Source organism: Mus caroli, chromosome 3 (assembly GCF_900094665.2).
Source record: "Mus caroli chromosome 3, CAROLI_EIJ_v1.1, whole genome shotgun sequence".
Taxonomy (NCBI): Eukaryota; Metazoa; Chordata; class Mammalia; order Rodentia; family Muridae; genus Mus; species Mus caroli.
Window position 1 is genome coordinate 110,334,302 of NC_034572.1, and position 24,372 is coordinate 110,358,673.

At 41.2% G+C, this 24,372-nt stretch overlaps 2 protein-coding genes across 2 annotated transcripts in view; one reads left to right on the forward strand and one right to left on the reverse strand.

Annotated features, from left to right (window-relative positions):
• Sass6 (SAS-6 centriolar assembly protein) overlaps nt 1-12,834 on the forward strand; it is a 33,340-nt gene extending 20,506 nt beyond the window's left edge. Inside the window, exons 9-17 of the mRNA XM_021157987.2 lie at nt 2,103-2,297; nt 2,407-2,496; nt 2,571-2,750; nt 3,105-3,186; nt 3,926-4,059; nt 5,241-5,366; nt 10,301-10,395; nt 11,891-11,985; nt 12,282-12,834. Coding sequence (XP_021013646.1) covers nt 2,103-2,297; nt 2,407-2,496; nt 2,571-2,750; nt 3,105-3,186; nt 3,926-4,059; nt 5,241-5,366; nt 10,301-10,395; nt 11,891-11,985; nt 12,282-12,388 — 1,104 coding nt within the window. The 3' untranslated portion in view covers nt 12,389-12,834. The remainder of the gene's footprint in view (nt 1-2,102; nt 2,298-2,406; nt 2,497-2,570; nt 2,751-3,104; nt 3,187-3,925; nt 4,060-5,240; nt 5,367-10,300; nt 10,396-11,890; nt 11,986-12,281) is intronic.
• Nucleotides 12,835-14,574: 1,740 nt separating this feature from the next.
• Nucleotides 14,575-24,372, reverse strand: part of Mfsd14a (major facilitator superfamily domain containing 14A) — a 29,975-nt gene continuing 20,177 nt past the window's right edge. Inside the window, exons 8-12 of the mRNA XM_021158437.1 lie at nt 23,439-23,510; nt 19,665-19,777; nt 18,281-18,378; nt 17,125-17,288; nt 14,575-15,896 (exon numbers count right to left, since the gene is read on the reverse strand). Of these exons, the coding sequence (XP_021014096.1) occupies nt 15,690-15,896; nt 17,125-17,288; nt 18,281-18,378; nt 19,665-19,777; nt 23,439-23,510 (654 nt within the window). The 3' untranslated portion in view covers nt 14,575-15,689. The remainder of the gene's footprint in view (nt 15,897-17,124; nt 17,289-18,280; nt 18,379-19,664; nt 19,778-23,438; nt 23,511-24,372) is intronic.

Consider the following 24,372-nt stretch of genomic DNA (forward strand, 5'->3'; position numbering starts at 1 on the left):
GCAGTTTATATAAGGAGTTTTGAAGTATTTGGGGGTTTGCTACCAGATACTAGGCCATGAATCTTTGTAACTCTCTGTGGGACAGAAGAGATAAGCTTGTCATGCTATGGTCTTGCAGACTTCCCCATTCACAGCTTCCAGACAAGGTTATGGTCCTCCCTAGAGCCTGTTTTCTTACCCCTTACCACCTAGGCCAGGCCAGACTGTAGCACATGCTGTGAAGGTTGCTCACCCCTTGAAAGCCATCAAGCGACAGAACCTGCTTTGTTCTTGAGAACTACAAGGTCTGTGTCTCCTGTCCAGGTCCCTACCATGCTATAGCTGGCAGCTGTCTCTTCCAGTCTAGCGCCCTGAGGACTTCTATGCCACTCTTCTTTCTCTTCAAGACCTGTCTCCCAGTAAAGCAAGGGTGATCTCATGTCCATTCCTTCCCAGGAACCTGCATTAAAGATTATTTAAAATTTACTTATGTGCATGTGTGCTTAAAATGAGTACACACTTGTCAAGGCAACTTTATAAATGAGGGCACTGAAGGAAGTAAGTTTGCTCCAGTTGCGCAGTACATATTCTCTGACTTGAAGTCAAGTCTGTCTGAAATCAAAGTCTGCTCTGAAAAGCAGTGCTGGGCACTATAGAGTTATCTTACATTCTTTGTTAAAACAATTCCCTGGGTATTACTTACTGGATTTCGATTAGTTACAGTTGGGGTGCTGTTAGCTTACTGAGAAGTGATTTATTCTAGATTGTTTTGAGACCTATTTTTAGTTATTTGCTTTTTTTCTTTCCTTTAAATATAAACCAAAGAAAAAATCAGAAATGTTAACATATTTATTAACATAGAAAAAATTTTAAGGGCTGGAGAGATGGCTCAGCGGTTAAGAGCACTGACTGCTCTTCTAGAGGTCCTGAGTTCAATTCCCAGCAACCACATGGTGGCTCACAACCATCCGTAATGGAATCTGATGTCCTCTTCTGGTGTGTCTGAAGACAGCTACAGTGTACTCACATATAAAATAAATAAATCTTTAAAAAATAATGTTAATATATTGTAAGAAGTAGATAATAAACGTAGACGGTATGGGGCTGGAGAGAGGGCCCAGTGCTTGAGAGCCTTGTTGCTCTTGCAGAGGACCCAGGTTCTATTCCAGCGCCCACATGGTAGCTCATAGTCACCCATAAGTACAGTTCCGATTTGCCTCCCTCTTCTGACCTTCTCAGCACCAGGCATGGATGTGGTGCACATACACACATGCAGGAAAGACACTCATACACATAAAGTAAAAAGAAATCCTATAAAAACTTCACAGTATCAGCTCCCATTCTAAATCCCACACCTGTAGCCAATCAGGAAATACTAATTCTACAACCATAACTACCACCCCTTCTACTCTTAGATTCAGCTAGTAAGTTACAAAATTGTTATAAATTTTAAGAAGTTATGGTATTTTTTTTCATAAGTCCGAATTGTTTTGTCTTCTCCTTGGCATATTTGAATTAATAGTATGTTTTACAGTTGTATCCACATCTATAACTTATATCACCAGAGAGATTTTCATGGCTTTTATAAAACATACTAGAACCTTAAAATTAATAAAAGCTGCTTTTTGGATTGAGATAAAAGATTTATGTAGTTCAGGCTAACCCCAAGGTTGTAATGATTCTGCCGCAGCCCCTGAGCGCTGTGAAGAGAGACACCACTGGTCTAGCCTTGAAGACATTTTTGGCTTGTAAGGCATCTTAGTTTTTTAGAAAGTTTTTTTTTTAAGGTAATGAGGTTTCATTTTGCTTTGTTTCGAAATTTTATTTATTATTTTTTATGTGTATGAAATGTTTTGTCTATATGTATATCTTTACACCATGTGTGTACCTCATATCTGTGGAAGCCAGAAGAAGGCAGTAGATTTCCTGGGATTCAGTTACAGACTGATGTGAGCTGCCATGTGGGTGCTGGGAATTGAACTGCATCCTCTGGAAGGGGAGTTGGTGCTTTTATCCAATGAATCATCTCTCTGGCCCCAAGACACCGTAGTTTGAAATAACTCAACTGGTTCATTTTCCTTTTACACGATGCATAATAATTCCTTCCCCTAACCAACCTCCAGGAGCTGCAGCGGGCCAAGCAAGAGGTCCTTTCTCTGAGAAGAGAGAATTGTACTCTGGATACTGAATGCCACGAGAAAGAAAAGCATATCAACCAGCTACAAACAAAAGTGGCCGTTTTAGAACAGGAGATCAAAGATAAAGACCAGCTTGTTCTGAGAACAAAAGAAGCATTCGATACAATCCAAGAGCAAAAGGTCTTTTGTAAAAGTTTAAAAATAAATAGATCACATTTCCTACATGTACTGTTGATGCTTCCCATGAACAAACACAGTGTCTTACTGGTGTTCTGTTTTTTCCTAGCAGGTGGCTTTAGAAGAAAATGGTGAGAAAAATCAGATACAACTGGGAAAACTTGAAGCTACAATAAAATCATTATCAGCAGAACTTCTAAAGGTTCGCTTTGAAATGTTTAGCCAAATATTAATATTTCATTTGGTTATATAAATATTCATATGAGTTTCTCGTAGGCAAATGAGATAATCAAGAAGTTACAAGGAGATCTTAAAACTCTGATGGGTAAATTGAAACTGAAGAATACAGTTACTATTCAGCAAGAAAAACTATTGGCTGAGAAAGAAGAAATGCTACAAAAGGAGCGGAAGGAATCACAGGATGCTGGGCAGTCTCTTCGAGCCAAAGAGCAAGAGGTGGTCACTGCCCCTGTTGTATGCTAGGATTGCTTTGTGCAGTTAGCGAGCTTCCCCACATAGATGGGAGAACTTGAGCTTGATTGTATGAAGACAGTTGCTTTGTCCTTTTCCCCACTGGATAAGGTAGTGATAACCCATTTTAGTTGCAGTTAGTCATCAGTACCTCACTGCCGTGGTTCTCGTATGTGCAGAGGGGGTGGGTGTGTACACTTGTAATTAACTATTTCATTACAAAGTTGAATTGACTTCTTCATTCTCATTTAGCTGTAGTACTAATGAGACACTGGCTTAAGAGTATACATTGCGTTAGTCTAACCCTTACTTTCCCTCATTCTGATGATAATATTGCAGGTATGCAGATTACAGGAACAATTAGAAACTACAGTTCAGAAACTCGAAGAAAGTAAACAACTTTTGAAAAATAATGAAAAATGTAAGTGATATTATATTTTTTTGTAAAGAAGGCTTATTATAGTTTTGTTAATTTGAATTTTTTATGTGAATTAGTAAAAATGCAGGTAAATGAAAATATTGTTTTATAAATAATTTCTGTTTTCAATTTGTTTTTTTGTTTTTTTTTTTCTTTTTGTTACTTTGTTTGTTTTTGAGTCAGGGTCTCCATGTGCAGTTCTGGCTGCTTCTTGCCTCCTGAGCACTGGAATTAAAGGCATGTAGCACCGTGCCTGGCAAGGTTAAACTTTCACTGAACGTTTTCTCAGGTCCAAGACTTGGAATTGTGAACTTGACATGTCTGAAAGACACTGTTTAGAAGCAAAAACTGTCAGAGATTGTGAGTTGAAGAAGTTCTTGGGAGAGCAATAGAATAAAAAGTCCCACGGGGCTCTTGATAACATTAGCATCTTTAACTAAAAAGTATATTGAAGCTTACATTGTATGACCATGGTATAAAGCAGCTATAGAAACTGAACACTACAGGAAACTACTTCTAGCTGGTACAATCTTGTACACCTGTGATCTGAACCTTTGAGCAACTGAGGCAGAAATACCATTAGTTGTGGACCTGCCTGGGCTTCACTGAGACCTGTCTGAAAAACAAACAAACAAACAAACAAACAAATAAACAAAACAAAGGGAAAGGAGTGCTTAGAGTAAATTATTTGAAAAGTAAAAACTAAAATAAAATTATTTTGATTTTTATTCCCCGTTTTAAGTAATCACATGGCTAAACAAAGAGCTAAATGAAAATCAGCTGGTAAGAAAACAGGACACATTGGGAACCGCTGCCACCCCACATTCTACTAGCAACACCACCATCAGAAGTGGGCTCTCTCCCAATCTGAATGTGGTAAGCATGAGGTGGGGGTGATGCCCCTCAAAGCCGACAGTTACTCGGGAGGGGGTGGTGTACACTGCCCTTGACTGCAGCCTAGGCCTACGCGTGCTTGATGAGGAGGCTGTACTTCAGGAGCACGCTTCATGCCGTTACATGATTTGTGAGTATATGAATGTGTGTATACGCCCATATGTGTGCAATTATAAGTGTGAAGGGCGTACTTTATAAGACTTTTCTTTAGAAATCATTACTGAAACATAAAATACACATGAACACACACACACAGAAAAGATTGTTTTGAAAACTTCGAGCAGAGAAAATTCAAGATTTAGACTGTTAAGTAGTTATTATACAGAAAAGCCTACACTGATTCGGTAGCAAACTACAGAGTTGGGGTAGCTTTGTAACATGGACTTGTTGGTTCTAGAGTCTGAGTGAGCATCATGAGATAGACATTTCTAGCTTTTCCCCCCAAGGAATGGGGGCGGGGGAGAAGAAAGGCAGCTCCTTATCCAGGAGGTGGCCTGCATTGTGGGACGGCAAGTCTAAGAGGGCTGTGCACTTGCTTATTACAGCTAAAGACCTAGGCCCTCCTCCTGAGCATAGCAATTACAGTGTCATCATCAGATGTGGTCTCATGATGAATCAACATAAATACAAGAACACCCTTCAGTCATAGCTGAACACAGAAGCTTGCTAGGCTACAGAAGGGGTCTCACAGCTTTCTGTCCTGGCTGATGCTTGTAGCTGTCATTTCTCTAAGCATTTTTCAACTTGTCTGTTTACAGAAACTAGTGCTGTTTTTACCCAATCTGGTAAAATTCTTTTCTTTCTGAATAGACTGTGGATGACTCCTCTCTCACTCTTCCTCACACCTCTCTCAGTGAAGCTGGAGACACCAAGGGTCTGGGGAGTCTTTGTGTTAGCCCCATTCATTGGCAAGCAAGCCCAGTAGCTTCTTTGACCCATACTTGCAAAGCTAGTCTGGAAGGCCCTCTAGGTGGACCAAAGAAATGCCAGTCTTAGGTTATGAAACAGCAGAATTTCATGGTGTCTTGCTAGAGGAAATTGGCCTCTGAGATATTGCTCTTAACTAGTAATTATTACCAGCAAACACTAAAACCTTCTAGGCCAGCAAGTACATGATTATAATTTAGAAATATTTCTTATCTTTCTTATATTTTGCTTTTTAGGTTGATAGACTAAATTACCCAAGCTGTGGAATTGGCTATCCTGTCTCCTCTGCATTTACATTCCAGAATGCTTTTCCTCATGTAGTAGCTGCCAAAAACACCAGCCACCCTATCTCTGGACCAAAGGTAGCCAAGTGCTAGATAATGTATTAGATGAATACTGTGTAGTATGTTATGTGGTTAAAGTATATGTGTATAAAGTATATGTAGTATATGCGTGCACCAGATGTCTGCAGCACCTCGGCTCAGTCCTACTCGCCTCGATACTCTTGCTCATTGTTTTACTGAGTCCACAAGCTGAAGAGAGACTGCTAAGGTCACGTACCGGAGTCATTTCTTATTCATGTTCGTAGGGCAGGCTTCGAGCCGCACATTCTAAAGGCGAGTTTTGGCCACACTTCTCGAGTGGTACATGAGAAGCCATCCTCTCACACTTGATTTGCTTGCAAATATTTTCTTTGTATTCAGTTTATGTCTTGATCATCACTATTACAATTAATATTTTCATGCCTTGTTCCAGGTTCTTTCCTATAAGGGTAGAGTGGGCAGCCTCTGTTGTTTGTTTTGTTGTTTGGAGATGGGTCTTACTATGTTGTTCTGGGTGGCCATCCTCCTTCCTCTGCTCCCAAGTAGCTAGAATTAGAAGGATGTGACACTGTCTCCCAGCTTCTGAGTCTGACTCTTAAATTACATTTTATTGTCTGCGTGTCTGTTGTCTCCCTCTGAATGTACGTGTGTGTGTGTGTGTGTGTGTGTGTGTGTGTGTGTGCATGTGTGTGCATGTATGTGAGTGTGTGTGACGGTGGGGCATTCAGAAGACAGTTTGTGGAGATCAGTTCTCTCCATCTCCTCTTTAGGTCCTAGTGATTAAGGTCAGGTCCTCGGGCTTGGCCACACGTCCTTTGTTCAGTGAGCTGTCTCACCGCCCCCAGCCTTTCTCTTCCCCCCAAACGCCGTTTTCTTCTCAGAACCTCTTGTATTATTATCTCAGTATTCTCTGTTTTAAAGATTTGTTTTTATTCATATGTGCATATTTATTTGTGTGTGTGCCACATGTGTGCCAGTGTCCGTGGAGGCCAGAAGAGGGTATCCCATCCCCAGAGCTGGAGTTACAGATGGTTGTAATTAACACGGGCGCTGGCAAGCAGGTTCTGAACCTTTGTAACAACTCAAGTGCTGTTAACTGCTGCGCCATTTTCTCCAGCCCCTCCATACTTTTTAAATGATGAACCCCCAAGAGTAAAACCGGAAAAAGCATATAAGTTTACTAAGAGTATCTTTCTTTGTGAGTTATATCCTTATCCTATCCCAAACAACTATGTGATTTACAGTATATACTTTAGCGCTTCAAGAAAAGAGGATGGAGAATGAAGAGGTCAGCTCAGGATCTTTGCAAAATTCCACCAGACCCCTCCCCTCCTGGGAGGGAAAGGTCATAGAACACATAGGCACCCCTCCCCTCGGGAAGGGAGGGGCTAATTACAGCCACCTGCCAGTAGGGAAGGCCCAGAGCTCCTAGACACATTCCCTGGCCATTGGCCACCTACCTCATTCCCTGAAGACCAATCAGTTTAAAAGTCACATTGTTCCGCCAATCACATTGTACCTAATGGCTGCTACTTTAAAAACTGTATAAAGGCTCTCCAGGTGGGCTGTGCAAGGTCGTTCTCTCTCTCTCCATGTACAGGGCGCCCCCAGCATGCTGGATCAATAAAATTCCTCTTGCTTTTGCATCCAATCCCGTCTCTGCATTGTTCACTGGGTGTATGTGTGTGTGTGGGGGGGTGTCCTCCAGTAAGTTAAGGCTTGCCAAAGTCTTACAAGATGACATGGCAGCAATTCAGCCATGGAACCAGAGGTTAAAGCAGAAAGCTCAAAGCCAGCCTGGGCTGGGCACTGTGCTCCACGTCTTTAGTCCCTGCACTCAGGAAGCAGAGGCAGGCAGATCTCCGGGAATTCGAAGCCTTCCTGTTCTTCATATCAAGTTTCAGACAGCCAGGGCTACATAGCGCTTATGTTAGAAAAGAAGGGCGGGGGGGGGGGGGGAGAAGGAAGAGAAAGAAGAGTGGAAGTGAGAAGAGGAGGAGGAAAAGAAGAAGAAGGCAGTGACTTACTGTATAATACCAGCAGTTTGATACTTAAGATCTCCTGCAGCCTTCCAAGACTGAATCCTCCTCAACTTAATTGTAACCATTGTAGTTGGTGAATGGAAGTATCTCATTGTGGTTTTAACTTTCATGTCCCTAAAAGTTACAGAGTTAGGGGCAGCTCTGGTCTGAATAGTAAGTTCCGACACACCTAGGATTACATAGAGAACATGTCTCAAAAAGTAAAATCTACTGAGATTAAACTCTTTTCATGTTCTCTGTTGCCCTCAGTAGGTCTGTTTTGTGAACTAGTTTTTTTCCATTAATAAAACAAAACAAAAGAAACAACCTAGTGGGAGTTGGCTCTCTCCACTGTATAAATTCTGGGCGTTGAATTCAGGTTATCAGGCTAAGGAGCAAGCATCCCAGTCTGCTGAGCCCTGTTTCCAAATACTTAATAAACAATTTCTTACTGAGACAATGCCCTATATATCCTGGACTATGTTCCCCATCAGAAAGATAATTTCCAAAGAATAATTTGGAAATGTTTTCTGTCAGTTCATATCTCTTTTTCTCATCTATTTCCCTTCATCTCTGTTTTATTTTTGGACAGAGTCTTACCATGTAGCCCAGGCCGTCCTTGAATTTGTGTTCCTCATGCTTCAGTCTCCCTGAGCACTGGGATTGCAGATGTGAGCCACATTGCCAGTTGGCTCTGTTTTTTTTATTGTAGATGGCCTTTTGGGTCATGGAACTTTAACTTAAAGGAAAAAAAAAACTCTCTTTATTTAAGTGTTTGAATGTTTTCTCTGCTGAGCACACACTTTGCTTCTAAGCTACATGCCAAAGCCTTAGTCCTTGATGTTTTTAGATAGGGTCTCTCTGCTCACACTGGCCTTAAGTCCATCCATCCTCCTAGCTCCAGCTTTGCACGTCAGCCCCTCCCGCACCACTGTGCCAGCCGAGATGACTGATTGCTCTGTTGGCTCCATCCTACTGTAGAACCTAGCCATTGGTTATTTTTTCAGTTTTAAAATTCTGTTTCCTTTCCCTTTTTTGGTCCCTTTCCCTTGGTGCTGAATGTGGAGCCCTGTATATGCCAGGCTTTTCTTTCTTTCTTTTTTTCTTTTTCTTTTTTTTTTTTTTTTTGACATCCGTGTTTATTCTGCTTAAAGCACAGTTACAATGGTTGCTTTAAAGCATTTTCCTGCACTCTGATGTTTGTTTTCCTATGGTGTTATCTTTTGTGTTCTTGATTCAGTAAATTTATTTAGATTTTCCCGGTTTTTTGTTAAGTAGTTGTACTGGCTAGTTTTGTGTCAACTTGACACAGCTGGAGTTATCACAGAGAAAGGAGCTTCATTTGGGGAGATCCCTCCATGAGTCCAGCTGTGGGGCATTTTCTCAATTAGTGATCAAGGGGGAAAGGCCCCTTGTGGGTGGGACCATCTCTGGGCTGGTAGTCTTGGGTTCTATAGGAGAACAGGCTGAGCAAGCCAGGGGAAGCAAGCCAGTAAAGAACATCCCTCCATGGCTTCTGCATCAGCTCCTGCTTCCTGACCTGCTTGAGTTCCAGTCCTGACCTCCTTCAGTGATGAACAGCAATGTGGAAATGTAAGCTGAATAAACCCTTTCCTCCCCAACTGCTTCTTGGTCATGGTGTTTGTGCAGGAATAGAAACCCTAAGACAGTAGTTTTGGATTATATTCTGGATAGTTTAATTGAGAATCTAGAGTATCTTCCAATTGTCAATAAGATACTTTTTAAAAAGATATTTACTAAGTTGCAGTTTCAAGGTCTGATTTGTTTCTGTAGACTGTTTTCATTGTCAGCTGTTTTTATAGGATTTGCTGCGCCAAATGTGCACTGCACTATCCAGAGAGTATCTTGACCTGTGAGCAGAGCCCTGTAGTTAGTTTCCAAAGGCTTTGGCTCACTGGTTGGAGTCAGACTGTGCGTGTGTAGCTTACAAGGTTGTTTTGTTCTGGGTATCACAGTTCATTTCTTAAGTGTGCTGGGTCCACATCCAGCCACTGTGGTTTCACGGGCGTGATGTGAAGGTTTACCCTGGTCCTCTTTGCTCCCAGTGCTTTGCATCTTTTCCTTGCCCTTCTTGGTTTGGAGAAGTTACTTTCAAAAATGAGAGAAAGTAAGAGAGACTTGTGTTTACTGTATTTTGTTTAAGGTGATGTCTTCAATTTCTGTCAATTTTACTATAAAAAAAAATCAGTCTCTCTCCCTCTTCCCCCACCTGTGTATATGCTATGTGTGTGGGTGTGTGTGTGGTGTGTGTCTTATCACACACACATTTTCTTCTTCTATGTTAATGGACACTTGAACGACCCTGTTGTGACTGGGATGAAGTGTGCCGCAGTGAATGCGGGTGTGCTTTATCTCTTCTGTACTCGGGCTTTCCTTTCTGTTCACCCACGAAGAAAATAGATTCATAGGAATCCCATGTGTACTGCTTTGAAAAGCATCTGTATTGGTCTTAGCAGCAACTGGGAATACATACATCCTCACCAACAGGGTATGAATTCCTTATCTGTATGATCCTTACCAACATTTGTTAATTTGTTTTTATTTTGATAATTCCCATTCTACCTGGCGCAAAAAGTTACTTCATTGTAGTTTTGGTTTCTATTTCTTGGTCCTTCCAACACATGGGATGTGCTACCAGGCCAACTAAGCCGAGGTTAGTTTCAGTCCTATCATTGAGCTAAATGCATTAGTGTTCACGACAGAGTAACTGTTGGGAGAGTCACGTTTATTCTTCACCTTGTCACTTGTATCATGGGGGCTGTTTTGGTGAGGGAAAGTCAGGTTCTTAAGCCTTCAAAGAATGCCCTTGTGCTGTAAGATATAGGCAGAATCTTTATATCATCTTTAATTTATCAAGAAGCAAAACCTAGCCACTCAGCTGAGTGCGGACCTGCCTCAGTTCTGACTTCATGAGCTGTGTTCTCCACACAGGTTCACTTTAACCTGCAGCTTACAAAACCAAGCGCATCGATAGATGGGCAGCCGGGAGCCGCTGTTAACAGGCCTTGTTCAAATGATAAGGAAAAGTAAGTACTCAACCGACAAAACAGCTTAGTGTTCTCCTCTTTGAAAGTCGTTTTTTAAAAAAAGATTTAAGTGTTGAGTGTTTTGCCTGTATGTATACGTGTGCACATTTGTCAGGTTCCCACAGAGGTCAGAAGAGGATAGCAGGATCTCATAGAACTGAAGTTACAGAGGATTGTAAGCTGTTGTGTGAGTGCTAGGAACCCAACCCAGGCAGGCCTTCCTTCTCAAGGACTGCAAGTGTCAATGCTGCAGCATTTTTGTAGCACTTTAGAAGCCACATTAAAAAATGCTGGCAGTGTTTGAAAGCCTTGTATTTATCTATGACTGCCATTTTTGTTGAGACAGGGTCTAACTCTGGCTCTGGCTGTCTTGAAACTCAATATGTAGACCAGGATGGCCTCAAACTCAAGAGAAATTGCTTGGCTCTGCCTCAAGTGCTGGGATTAAAGATGTGTACCACCAAGCCCAGTTTACCTAAGATATTTTATGTTGAAAATTTAGAATTATTTTTAGCTTTGAAAAAGTGACTTCTCTTATGTGGTTGTAAGTTATAGGACTCCGCCCCCTAGATAATATAGTAAAAGATTGTGTCGCCGGGCGTGGTGGCGCACGCCTTTAATTCCAGCACTCGGGAGGCAGAGGCAGGCGGATTTCTGAGTTCGAGGCCAGCCTGGTCTACAAAGTGAGTGCCAGGACAGCCAGGGCTACACAGAGAAACCCTGTCTCAAAAAACCAAAAAAAAAAAAAAAAGATTGTGTCATAAGTAAAGACTGCTTCTACACATATGTGGATCTGCACACAGAAGTCCTCCATTTTAAAGCTAGGCGTGGTGGCACACACCTTTAATTCCACCATGCAAGTGGCAGACACAGGTAGTTTTCAGTAAAAACAAAAGCCAAGGCTCCACTATGAGGCCGTCTCAGAGAGGGGGCTGCACACATGGTTCCGTGGTGCTCCTCCAGAGGGCCTGGGCTGGCTGCTCACAAGCTCTGTAACTCATCTTCTGGCATCCATGTGCAGACATATATGCAGGCAAAACACCCATACACGTTAAAATAAACAAACATATGTGCAGGATTTTAATGGTACTCTCAGTTATGTATTTTTCCTGTCACGTTACGTATGCCTTTGTTCTAATACAGTATGTTGTATTGACTCCAATAAACTCAAGATAATATTCTCAAGATAATATAATTTGCTTTCTTCTGTATTTTCTCATCTCCTCATCTTTGCTATGATATATATAATCTTGCAGTACTCATAGAATTTATTCTTCTTATAGTCTTTGTCCCAGTTTTAGTATAAGTTTGACCTTCACCAAGGGAGGACACAGATATGGAGTTGTTAAGTTCAGGCATCATGTGATCACTTAGGTGGTCAAAAAATGTTGTACTAAGGTATTTTAGAACATTTTGATTTTTGTCAACTAGGAATATTCAACAGAGAAAATGAACAATAAAGTGAAAATTAAGACAAAAATTACTTTTTTTTAAGTGGTGAAAATTTAGGATTGGAGTCCAAATACTTGAAGAAAAGAGAAGATAGCATTCCTTTACGTGGACTCAGCCAGAATCTGTTGAGTAATTCAGGTGAGGAGACCTGTGTACTGAGCGAATGGTACAGTGTGGATTCATTAAATGTGTTTAAGACGGGCTGGTGAGATGGCTCAGTGGGTGAGAGCACTCGACTGCTTTTCCGAAGGTCCAAAGTTCAAATCCCAGCAACCACATGGTGGCTCACAACCACCCGTAATGAGATCTGACTCCCTCTTCTGGGGTGTCTGAAGACAGCTACAGTATACTTATATGTAATAAATATATAAATCTTAAAAAAAAATGTGTTTAAGACTAAAGTAGTGACATGTTACATGTTTTGTCTCTTGCAGACCATCAGAAAGACGGCATGCTGGGAGCGTTCCAGATATCTTCCAAACCCACCGTTCTCCCCTCCTCATCTTCATCCTATTTCCCTGGGCAGTTACCAAGTAGTTAATCCAACACCTTTTATTGCTTACTGACAGTTTAGGAATTCAAGTGATTTAACAGACTATTAATAACAAAACCAATTTTTTTCTGGTTCCTGTTAGGTCATTTGGATCCTTTGTAATACTGCTGCCATTTACAAATCTAGGAAATTGATAAGGATTCTGAGTAAATGGTATTTTTTTTCCTGTGAACAAAACAGAATGTTTCAAAGACAGTCAGTGAATTGTATCAGATTCTTACCAGTGGGCTGATTAGGGTCACTTACTCAAAGATACACCTGCAGAGACTATACACTGAAGACTTGTGAGTCATACCATCATTTTTATTGTAAAAAAAAAATCTTAATTTGCCACCTGAGAGTTGGGAGAGCTTCCACCTGTGATCATTGAGCCGTAAATTGATTCTTACATTGAGTTCTTATACAACTTTCAAAGCTTTTTTTTTTTTTTTTGAGACAGAGTCTATTATTATGTAGTTCAGGCTGTCCTGGAACTGGCTATGTATGTAGACAAGGCTGGCCACAAACCCAGATCCACCTGCCTCTGTGTCCCAAGACCGAGAAGTAAAGGTGTGCACCCACAAGCCTGAGTTATGCAATATAACCAGTCTGTAAGATAAAAATATCAAACCAGCCAGGCGTGGTGGCGCACGCCTTTAATCCCAGCATTCGGGAGGCAGAGGCAGGCGGATTTCTGAGTTCTAGGCCAGCCAGGGCTACACAGAGAAACCTGTCTCGAACCCACATCCCCCCAACCCCCCAAAAAAATCAAACCAAAAACAGTGTATTCGACCTCGTGCTAGTCAAGTCCTGGGTATAGGCATTTGGAGTTTGGTTGATGTACCTAGTGACAATCTTAAGCATTTTGAGTGAAATTAAGTATTCATAGTGAGTAAATTTTCTCTGAAATAATTTTTATATGAAAATCATTGGGACAGTGTATTTACATGACTGAAGTGCTTTAGTCATCTGGGCATTCCATAAAGATCATCAGTGTAATAACACCATAAAAACTCATGGGACTTTTTATAATATTAAAATTTGTGCTCAGTGTTAATAAAGCAGGAGAGTTAACTATTGGAAATTACAACTTTCTCACTATTAAAAACTTCCAAGAATTATTCCTTGGAAATTAAGTAGTTTTAAAAAACAAAATGAAAACAAAAAACCAAAAACCACCCTCTATAATCTTAGAGGTCTAATTTTGTTTTCTTGTTGACAACCACCCAAAGGAAATTAAAATCCCAAGACCCCCAAAATCTTATCTGTAAAACGTTAACAATCATGTGATATTTTAAACGTTTCAAGGGGCTGAAGAGATGGCTTAGTGATGATCGGCACTAGCTACTCTTTGAGAGGACATGGGTTCTAATCCCAGCACCCACATGGCAGGTCACAGTTTTGTCACCCAGAGTGCATCAGGCAGGCATGGGGTTTCTAGGCAAAACATTTATACACATTAATTTTTTTCAAGTACATAAAATCTTTAGCCTCACTTTCCGGATGATGGCTATTGCTAGCAGTCTTCAACAAGAAGGGCTGTTATCACAGGTCAGTCATGGGAAGAATATTGCTCTAACTACTTGAAAGCACTTATTCTGGAAAGAAGTCTCTCTATGCAGCACAGGACTGTTGTAAATACTATAAAATAAACCTAAGAGCTATGGCAGCCTTTGGAAAGGGGTATATGACATACATAGCTCTTTACAAGATACCCTCCCCTTACTATTTATAAACCTGTTTCCACGATAGGACTGCTCATTTCCACGCAGGGTGTGAGCTGTCTCTGTGCTAAGTGTCCACGCACACAGACAGCGCCAACTCTCTGCTCTACCTCTTCTGCTTTTGTCTGAAATTGTTTTGTGTTGTATAACTGTACATGTGTTAATAATCAGAATGTTGCTTTTTGCTATTTCTGAAAACTGTGACCTTTGTTAATAAAGCACTGAGGCTTGAGCGTTTTATATGCAAGAAGCATGTTTAGAAAATAAAAGACTAACTGAATGTGTGCTTAGGAAATCAAGCATTTCTGGTTGACCTACACACTTTGTTATTTTCATCTTCAGGCTTTTTGTTTTATTTTTGGTGAGGTGAGGGCAGCAAATGGATTGCAGAAGGTAAGGTAAGGTAAGAAGATTTGTTACTGTAACAAAGCCTAAACCGGCCTTACAGGGAGGGACTCACAGATCAAGACCTTTTTAAAAAGAAAAAAATCATTAAAATATTTAATTTTATTAACAGAATATTTACATTTGAGACCTTATTTAATCATAATGAATGCTCCAAGTTTAAAAAGCATTAGGCAATAACCACACACAAGATGAAAACAGTGTAAACTATACAATACTTTATGTACATTTTTACAAAGTAACACTTTTTTAAATAATATAACTGGACACAAAAATATACACTTTAGAGAAATTCACATCAGTAATTGTATAAAGCTCTCTTCTAGGGTCCTGAAAATTTAGGACAAACATTAGCTCTGTAAATAAAGTGTTACTGTGACAGTCCTGAAAGGCCACTATATATATTTATCTACATATAGATATCACATTGACATTTTCAAGGCTACCAGCTTTACTATATAATTTTTAGATTATGTATTCAAGTGTTGAGGTCCTTATGATTATGCAAATATCAAAAGAATAGTGGTATAAGAAGCAGAACAGATTTAAACAAATTGAGCCAGATGGATAGGCTCTGATCACCCCAATTTGAATTCTAAGTGGCTGATCTTTTCATACTTCAGAACAGCAGTGAATAATGTTTTAAATAAAATTATGGCAAACAAGCTTGAAACATGATTCTGGTTTTCTACAATTTTCACAAGTTCTTTTAAATGCAAACAATTCTTTACCATTTCTTTTCTAGTGCATCTGCATTAAGGCTTTGAATTATTTGACCCAAGATTTTACAATGACTCAGGTTTTACAAGGTTAAAGCAAACAGGTCCATAACCATCCTGCCTAGTGTCACTGAGTCAGCACGAGCAGGTAAAGGCTCAACACCTAAGGAAATGGCAGAGACGGAGTTACAGATAGAGCTTTAATTAAAGATGTGTAATGAAACAGTTTAGTGGCAAGAGAGTGGTGCTAATATAAACAAAAGATTTCTTTTTGAAAGAAAGTGTAACATCTTTGGAAAACTGTCCGGTTCTTTCTTTAGTTCCCACGGAGTTCATGCAAGTATTTCTTAAGACAGTCATAAAGTACACTGCCGATGGAAATGGAATGTACATCCAGAGCTACAGGTGAAAACTAAGACCTGGGTGCTGCGAGAGAGAGAGAGTCTTCCTGATAAATCTCCGTCACACATTCGTGTCCTGGAGTAAAGGTTCTTTGGCCTCTCCTGGCGCTTGTGTACTGTGAGGATGGCTGTGACTGCCACAGTGCTTCCTCCAACTGCTGGACCTTAAACTTAAATTAGTGTGTTCCGGAATAAACAAGGCAACGAGCAGAGCCAGCAGTACCGAACAGGCTCCAAAGAGGAAAGGGGGACCAGGGATGATGGAATTCTGAGGAAGAAACAATAGTTAATGTTTTTTGCACAAATACTCCCCCCACCCCCGCCCCCAGCCTCCAATGTCTCAGTGACTGTCTGCTCAGATTTTTTTTTTAAAGTCAATGCCTTTATTGAAGCAATAGCTATAAAATCACTTTTCAGGAGAAAAGGTATTTTTATTCTTATTGTAAAATCCTGCCCACAAAAACTGGCAAAATGGGCTGGAAAGAGTTCATTGGTTAAGAGCACTGACTGCTCTTCCAAAGGTCCTGAGTTCAATTACAGGCAACCACATGGTGGCTCACAACCATCTGTAATGGGATCTGATGCCCTCTTCTGGTGTGTCTGAGGACAGCAATGGTGTACTCAAACCTTTAAAAATAAAAATCAAAAACTGGCAAAGTAACTTGAATAACTGTGGGTGGCTTTTAGCACAGAGCCTGAACTACACATGTTAATAATATACCTGTAGAATCATTTGTTTCAAAAATAAATACAATACTACTAACCACAAAAATAAAACATTTTAGCCCAAATCATATTCATTGTGGGCAAAACCCTATAGAAACCCTGTTTCTGTTGTATATGGCCCACAAAACTAAATAGGCTTGCCTGGGGTAACTCTTGCTTAATCGAGAAAACTGCAGAGCTGTTAGTATTGGCTCAGTGGTCCATGTGGTTTGGGGTTGGTAATTTCAGTTGAGAAATAAAGCAAGCAAGTCAACAAATGTCCACCGTGCGTACCTTCCATGTGGCCATAGTAGACAGCAGCTGCTCGGCACTCCAGAAGTCAGAAGGAAAGAAAGCAGCAGTGTGGAATGGAGATGTGGCTGCCATGCCATTAGGCACAAATTGACAAAATGTGATTTCACGTGATTTTTTTTCATTCTAGTTTTGCAAGATGATACTCAGAAGAATAGTCTCTTAGGCTTTAGTTATTTTTTTTTAAGATTTATTCGTTATTATATGTAAGTACTGTAGCTGTCTTCAGATACCCCAGAAAAGAGGGTTAAAATCAGATCTCATTACAGATAATTGTGAGCCACTGTGGTTGCTGGGAATTGAACTCAGGACCTTCAGAAGAGCAGTCAGTGCTCTTAACCACTGAGCCAGCCCCAGGCTTTAGTTTTTAAGATTACTTAAGGCCTATTCATGCTAGAAAGTTTTACACAAAAGCTTTTGTTTTCAAAAATATCCTTTAATCCAGCCAAATAAATAAGAGTATGTGAATGAAGAATTACCTGTTCAAAGTGATGCTGAGGGCTTGTGTTTGTCCCCAGGTCTGTTCCTGTGATTGGCAGTTCTTTAAGTTCCACATGGAATATGTAGAAAATGAACCCATAAAGGGCTGGTCCCAGACCATTGCACAATCCTCTGATTCCTGTTATCATTCCTTGAACAACACCTACAACATGTTTAAAACAACCATTTAGCACATTACCCTTTCCTACTCTTTAAAAAACAGCAAATGTGAAATCAATCTAAATGGAGATTCTTAATGCTACCAGCAACTTACTCTAATGGTATTAAATGCTACTGAGACGCCATCAGTAGTTACTGCCCTACGCAAATGCAGGCCCAGGCATAACATAAGTCTAGGTAGCAAAAGCACTTGGTTCTTGGCAGTAAACAGTCAGGAACTAAGTAAATTAAACACACTAAAAGCTGCCAAACACTGTTTGCTACTACTGAGTGATTCTCAATTTCTCTCAGATCATCTTTGTAAATGAAATTGCAAGCTCTTTTTACCACAGGCTTTTCCTTCCTCATTTTACCAAATGACTGCCACTGTGCTACAATCCTCTTATCTCTCCAAGCCAGGGAATTGTAAAGGGTTACGATGAGCCCTGAGGTGCCTATCACAATAGCCCAGCAGCAGTGAAGCTCAATAGTAAATTAGGACATGAATGGACAGTGTCCCTCACAGGCCTGCATGCTGAACGCTCCATGCTACTTGGGGTGCTACTTGTGAGGCCCTGGAATCAGAATGCTTCCAGTGAGTCCTTGGAGGGATGAATATCTTGTCCCTGGCTTCATCCCATCTACTCCCTGTTGACCAATATTAGTAGCTTCTACCACATGCCTCTACTGACATCTTCCTTCCTCTGGACCAGCAATGAAACCAAGCCACCACGGACTGGACTCTCTGGACCCAGAGGCCCATATAAATCCTTTAAGATGTTTATTGGACACTTTGTCACGATGAAAAAGCCACGGCCAAACATTGGATATTTAAGAAAGGACAAGTGACCAATGGCCACTGGAAATTAGTATCTCAGAACCTGCTTTAGCACAGGCAGCAAACTTAGAACATTATAAAGATACACTAGTAGTCAGGCAAGAGAAAAACACAGACATAATTCTTTTAAGTGACTAAAGGGACTCCGCTCCACTCACCCTGTTGATCTGCGTCAGCAGTCCGTGAAACAAGGGCGCTAACAGCTGGAAAGGTGATGCTAGACATGGCTGCCACTGCCCCAGCAGCCCACATCATCCTGTGATCAAAGCAGCGAGACCAATGTTACTATTGCTTCTCCATTTTCCTGTCAAATCAGACCAAGTCATCCTGACTACAATGGCTGTGTGCATTCTCTCTTCCTCTAAGTGGCTCTGGGCCAGTCAGTTAAAGGCGTAGCTCATGAACTATGGAAGCAGCAACTACTTGTTCACAAAAACAGTGTACTTTGTTGTAAAACTGGGTTGTTCCAAACCATAATGTGGAATATTCTTTGTGTTGGAAGAGGAGAAGTTGTGTTGAGTATTATACATAAAATTAATAAAGAAACATCAAGTGTATTTAAACACAAGCCAGCAGTCTTCTAAAGTTCCCATGATTCACTGTAAAGGTCACTGTTGACTGTAATGTCAGGAATATGGAGGGTACATAAGCTGGATGCCCCTGTCTTGTTGGGAAGAAATATTTCACGTTTGTAGGCACCTCTGCAAAGGCTGGACTGGAAAATACATTACCCACTGAAACACATTCTCCGTGTTTACTAATACCCAAATCCAAAGAGGAGCTGGGCAACCCATCCCCAACCGTGCTGCAGGACAGCAGCCTGTCCGCAAAGTGGTGAGGCCAGGGGGAAGGAAGCCGACTGCTCACTCCCACTTGTCAGTGAACAACACTGGCTTTTGTTTTGCTTTTCTTAACCAGGAAAACAAAATATGTAATAAGCTGTCAGGGCTTTGTTGGCACAGAGTGCTGTACTGTTTCCTAGGAACAAACTGATTAGATTAAATGCTCCTCAGAGATTCGATAGCTTAATAATCTCACGGGGAAAAAGCCAGTGTGTAGCCTTCAGCCACTCTTGGATATATAAATATATGTGGGAAATTGTACTATGCATGCTTAAAGTACAGCAAGAAACAGATTCAAGTCAATAGCTTAGCTGAAAAGAAACTAAAAGGTTGGGGCTGGGCGTGGTCATGCTTACCGGTAGAACTAGCACTTGTAAAGGGGAGGGAGCCTTAGCTAAAGAAAAGACAGAAAGGGAGCAAGCACCAGAACCCTTTTTAATGGGGAGATGGCTGTGGGTAGGCTGCCCATGCCCCTGTAGATGGCCCCACTTCCAGGCCAGGCTCACACGGTCAGCACTGTTTTGGACTCTGGGTTAAGTTCACACACACCATATGTCTATGACGTTGGGACAAAGGTGTGTTGGAGTTGGAAAAGGATCAGGAAGCAGATGGTAGTGGGCTGACTTAATCAAATTATATCATACAAATAAAACTTTCAAAGAATATAGAAGAATTAAAACATCCCAATATTTATACCTACCAAGGTTCTGAACCAAAGCCGTACCATGCCAGCTGCAATATTTGAAATCCCAGACCCAGTAAGATGGTGTTCTTATTTCCAATTGACCTCATGAGTAAACTCAAGACTATGGTCTGAAAGACAAACACAGTTATCACAAAAGGTTTTTTTTTTTTTCCCCTCTCTTTTAAGAAACTTGCATTTATTTATTTATTTATTTTCAGGAATTGAATTTCTCCTTGATGGCAAGTACCTTTACCTACAGAGCCATCTTGCTGGCTGGACATTAGCAGATGCCATGTCCCCACCAGCTTCTATGTTCTGGAACTGTTAACCCCAGACTCAACTTTCTATAAATTGGCATGGTCATAGTGTCTTATCACAGAAATACAAAAGTAACTAAGATATACCTCAATGCTATCCTATGGCCACATACAACTTTATCTAAGCCTGCTGTTGAAATTGTGAGGATTCTATGAACTATGAAGTAAGACTCAGGAAATTTATATTTAAGAGCACAGAGTTTGTAAAAACATGATGGACCACAATCTTTGAGATCTTGGATGAATCCACTTCAGTTTTTTTCTTACCTAAGTAGAACTAACAGCAGCAAGTTCAGAATTCAATACTGGATGAAATGAATCATTTATATGAAGTGCTTAGAGTTGCGCCTGGCACATAGGAAGCATCTCATAAATGGCTTTATCGGTAGATGGACATTCCTGTAGTTCTAACGTACAGGAAATTCCTATAGTTCCAACGTACATGAAATTCAGCAGGGATTAGGGCATCAAAACTAACTTTGCTATTCTAACTAATGTGGAACATACCGCACAAAATAACTAAGTCTGTAGAAGTGGTACCCAAATCACTCTCATTCCTTCCTGACACATCAGAGAATTAGAATGTAAGTTGAAATTTAATCATTTAACTTTTTATGAGGCTTGGTGACAAAAGCAAAACTTCTTTTACAGCTAGGTGTGTGGTGACTCAGGTCTCTAACCTGAGGCTAGTCAGGAGAACTGACCTATGTTTGAGGCCAGCCTAGGCTACAGCTGAGTTACAATCTCTGAGTCCTTGCCTCAAAAAAAAAGATTCCTAGAAGGATTTTCAAATGAAACCCCATGACCATTGGACCAGACTCCTAGAAACATCTGAAGACTCAGCTTTCTTCTCTAAGACTCTGGTAGAAGTGCACAGCATACAGGACAAAGTCCCCAGGCCTGCCCACCTTGTGGGATTAGACTCTGGTAGCCACACCACAAAATGCCCCACCCAGTGGCTTGTCAGGCTAAGATCAACTCACAAAAAAAAAAAAAAAAAAAAATGACTGGATACAGCTAGTATTTCACATGTATGAGAAAATTTCAACTTTTATATCCTCTAATACGATTTTGGGTATGTTCCGTCCTTGTGAAGCGGTAAGTAATCCACTTCCCTATACTGTGGGTAGACAGTATTACAGGTGACAACTTACATATTAGGACGACTAGAATTTTGTAAACTCAAAACTGCTAAGTCTTGGAGCTATAAATCCAGCATTCCACAAGAACTTGTGAAATTTGTTTGTCATAAGGAGTCACTTCCCTTGCCTCTGGCAAAGGGACAAATGGCTCACTGGCCTCCAAGGCTCCTCAGTCCTATTCACAAGTATCCTGTGCCCTCCCTTCTCTCCTCCTCACACCCACTGCCTCCTAGTCTCTCTCATTAGTCCCACTTCCTAGCCTTGTCCTGGACTCTTCCAAATGCCCTTGGCTGTTCTCTCTCATATCTGCAATAAAGACTTTCTCCTAGTGAATAGTCATCTTATAGTTTCTTCACTACACCCTCTTACATTCTGGGAAAGTGTACTCAAAGCTACCCCTAAACACAGTACTCGCACCTCAAAAGTCCTGCTTCCTCTTAACACTCTAGGGCAGTGGTTCTCAGCCTTCCTCATGCTGCTACCCTTTAATTTAGTTCCTCATGTTGTGCTGATCCCCAACCTTATCCATCTGTTTTTGTTGCTACTTCATAACTTTAATCTTGCTGTTATAACTTATAATGTAAATAGCTGATCTGTGACCCCATGGGGTCATGGCCCACAAGCTGAGAACTTCTGCTCTAGAGGCTCACAGGGTAGAAAGTAGGCCCTCAGCATTGGTGCACCCCAGAGTGAAATGCCCTGCTAAAAGACAATCACCTTGATGAAATCCCCACAGCCTGAGGCAAGCACCCAGCTGAAGGGCCAGCTCTGGGCACAAGCATGCACTCTTCAGGGATGTGAGGCTCAGGAAGCTGACACTTCCCAAAGGAGATCACAGCTACCACCAAAGCCTCTTATAAAACAACACCTACAGCCCATCACTCAACCCAACCGGCTAACACTGCTAATTTATGGAGTTTTGATCTTTCTCAATTTAAAAAGCCAGGACCAAGAAATCCTAATTCAGGAATGAGTTCAGTAAGAGAGACCCTGGGAACACACACACACACACACACACACGCACAACAACAAAACATCTCCTTGTGTATTGCTAGCCTGTTTATCTTGTAAGTGGGAACCAAAGGTAAATGTACTTTTCTAAGGGAACTAGAAGTCACTCAAGTCAGAAACAGAATCCAGAAATACTGGTCACCTCCCTTCTTGGAGCCACATCCTGTGTATAATCACTAAGTCAGACTCTATAAGAATCTCTCACACCCAAAGACTGAAAGACCCACTGTGTCAACACACCCTGTTCACCTGCTGGCCTTCCAGGAGCCCCTTGGAATTTACCCCCTAGCCCTTTTCCCCTTACCCACACCAGCAGTGCCAGACAGGTCTCTCTGTTTTCTTATTCTCACCCTTGGGGCATTCATCTCAATATTCAGCAACTTAGAATTCTCCTCAGCTATATCTGTACATCCTTGACCAAATGCCACCTTGTATATAAGTACTTCTCAAATTACCCCTACCCATAAAACCCTATTCAAGTTTCTCCACCACTTCCTGTTCCTTAAAGTTATGTTAGCAACATAAACAAAGTTTCCAACTGACCCATCCATCTGTCTCATTCCCTAGAACAGTCTGGATAGCAGGAATCATACCGCAGCTTAACCAGGGTCTGTCAGTACTATGACCTCCAGTGACTATTTGAAGAGTAAATTCACAGAGCAAGGAGTCCTGACAGAAATCACTAAACTGTCATGCTGTACATCACATATTCACTAATATGTATCCGTCCAAAAACTCATCAATTACTAGCTCTGCTAACAAGTTTTTAACTCTTAAACTCTTAAGATCAGACTTGTTTCTAGCCAGGCATGGTGGCAGAGGCCTTTAGTCCCAACACTTGGGAGGCAGGAGGATCTCTGTGACTTTGAGGCCAGCTTGGTCTACATAGTAGCTTCTTAAAAGAGTTAGGATTACATAGAGAGAGCCTGTCTCAAAAAAAAAAAGTCTCACCAACACGCCTGTCTTAATTAGGGTTTTACTGCTGTGAACAGACGCTATAGCCAAGGCAACTCTTATAAGAACAACATTTAACTGGGGCTGGCCTACAGATTCAGAGGTTCAGTCCATTATCAAGGAGGGAGCATGGCAGCATCCAGGCAAGCATGGTGCAGGAGGAGCTCAGAGTTCTACATCTTCTTCATCTAAGATTGGCTTCCAAACTGCTAGGAGGAGGGTCTTAAAGCCCACGTGTACCATGACACACTTCCTACACCAAGGTCACACCTCCTATAGCGCCAAGCATATTCAAAGTAGCACAAGGCCTTTACAGAGTAAGGCCTCATTTGGATGACATCAGTTTAACTAAAGCAGAAACTCACCTGTGCAATAATGGACAGAATGCCAAGGACTGCTATGAAGGCTGCCACACTTTCTGGAGAAAATTTCATTATCTAGAAGGTTTCCAAAACAAGTAAAATTAATGAAAAAAGGAGCACAGCACATATATACTCGTGTAACACTAGTGTAACCACATGTATGTTAACATTAAATGGCTAGAAAAATGCCTATTGACAGCTTTTCATTCTAATTCTAATCATATACATTTTTCCTTCAGAAAAAAATGGCTTATCATATTTAAAATACCTTCTTATATATAATAGACCTCTTTTATTTGGCCATAACTAAGCTATCAAGCACCCAAAACCATTTTAAAAATAACTACATCTGAGTTCAAGGCCAGCCTGGTCTACAGAGTGAGTTCCAGGACAGCCAGGGCTACACAGAGAAACCCTGTCTTGAAAAACCAAAAAAAAAAAAAAAAAACCCTACAACATGAGGTCCTAGTTTCACCTCCAGTACCAAGGATGAGGAGCATAAGCAGGCCCTGTGCCTGGAGGTTAAGCTCTTGTTGGCCATTTGTTTATAAAACATGTTGTCGTGGCAGTTCTACAGTCACCTGGGAAGAAAAACCTTAACTTAAAGCTTTCATCAGCCTGGCCTCTAGGCGAGTGTGTGGGGACATTTCCTTGACTCCTGACTGATGGAGGAGGGCCCTGCACACCATAGATGGTACCACCCAGGAGTACGCAGTCCTGGAAGGAGCAAGCAGGAAGCAGCATTCCCCCATAGTGTCTGCTCACTTCCTGCTTCCAGGTTTCTGCCCTAACTCCCTCCAGAGATGGAGTGTACACGGAGTACGAGCGAAACGATCCTTTCTGGCCTGAGCTGCTTGTGGTGAGTGTTCTATCACAGCCACAGAAGGCAAACTAGGACAAGCACTCATCTTAAAGATGACCACAGCTTCCTGCACAT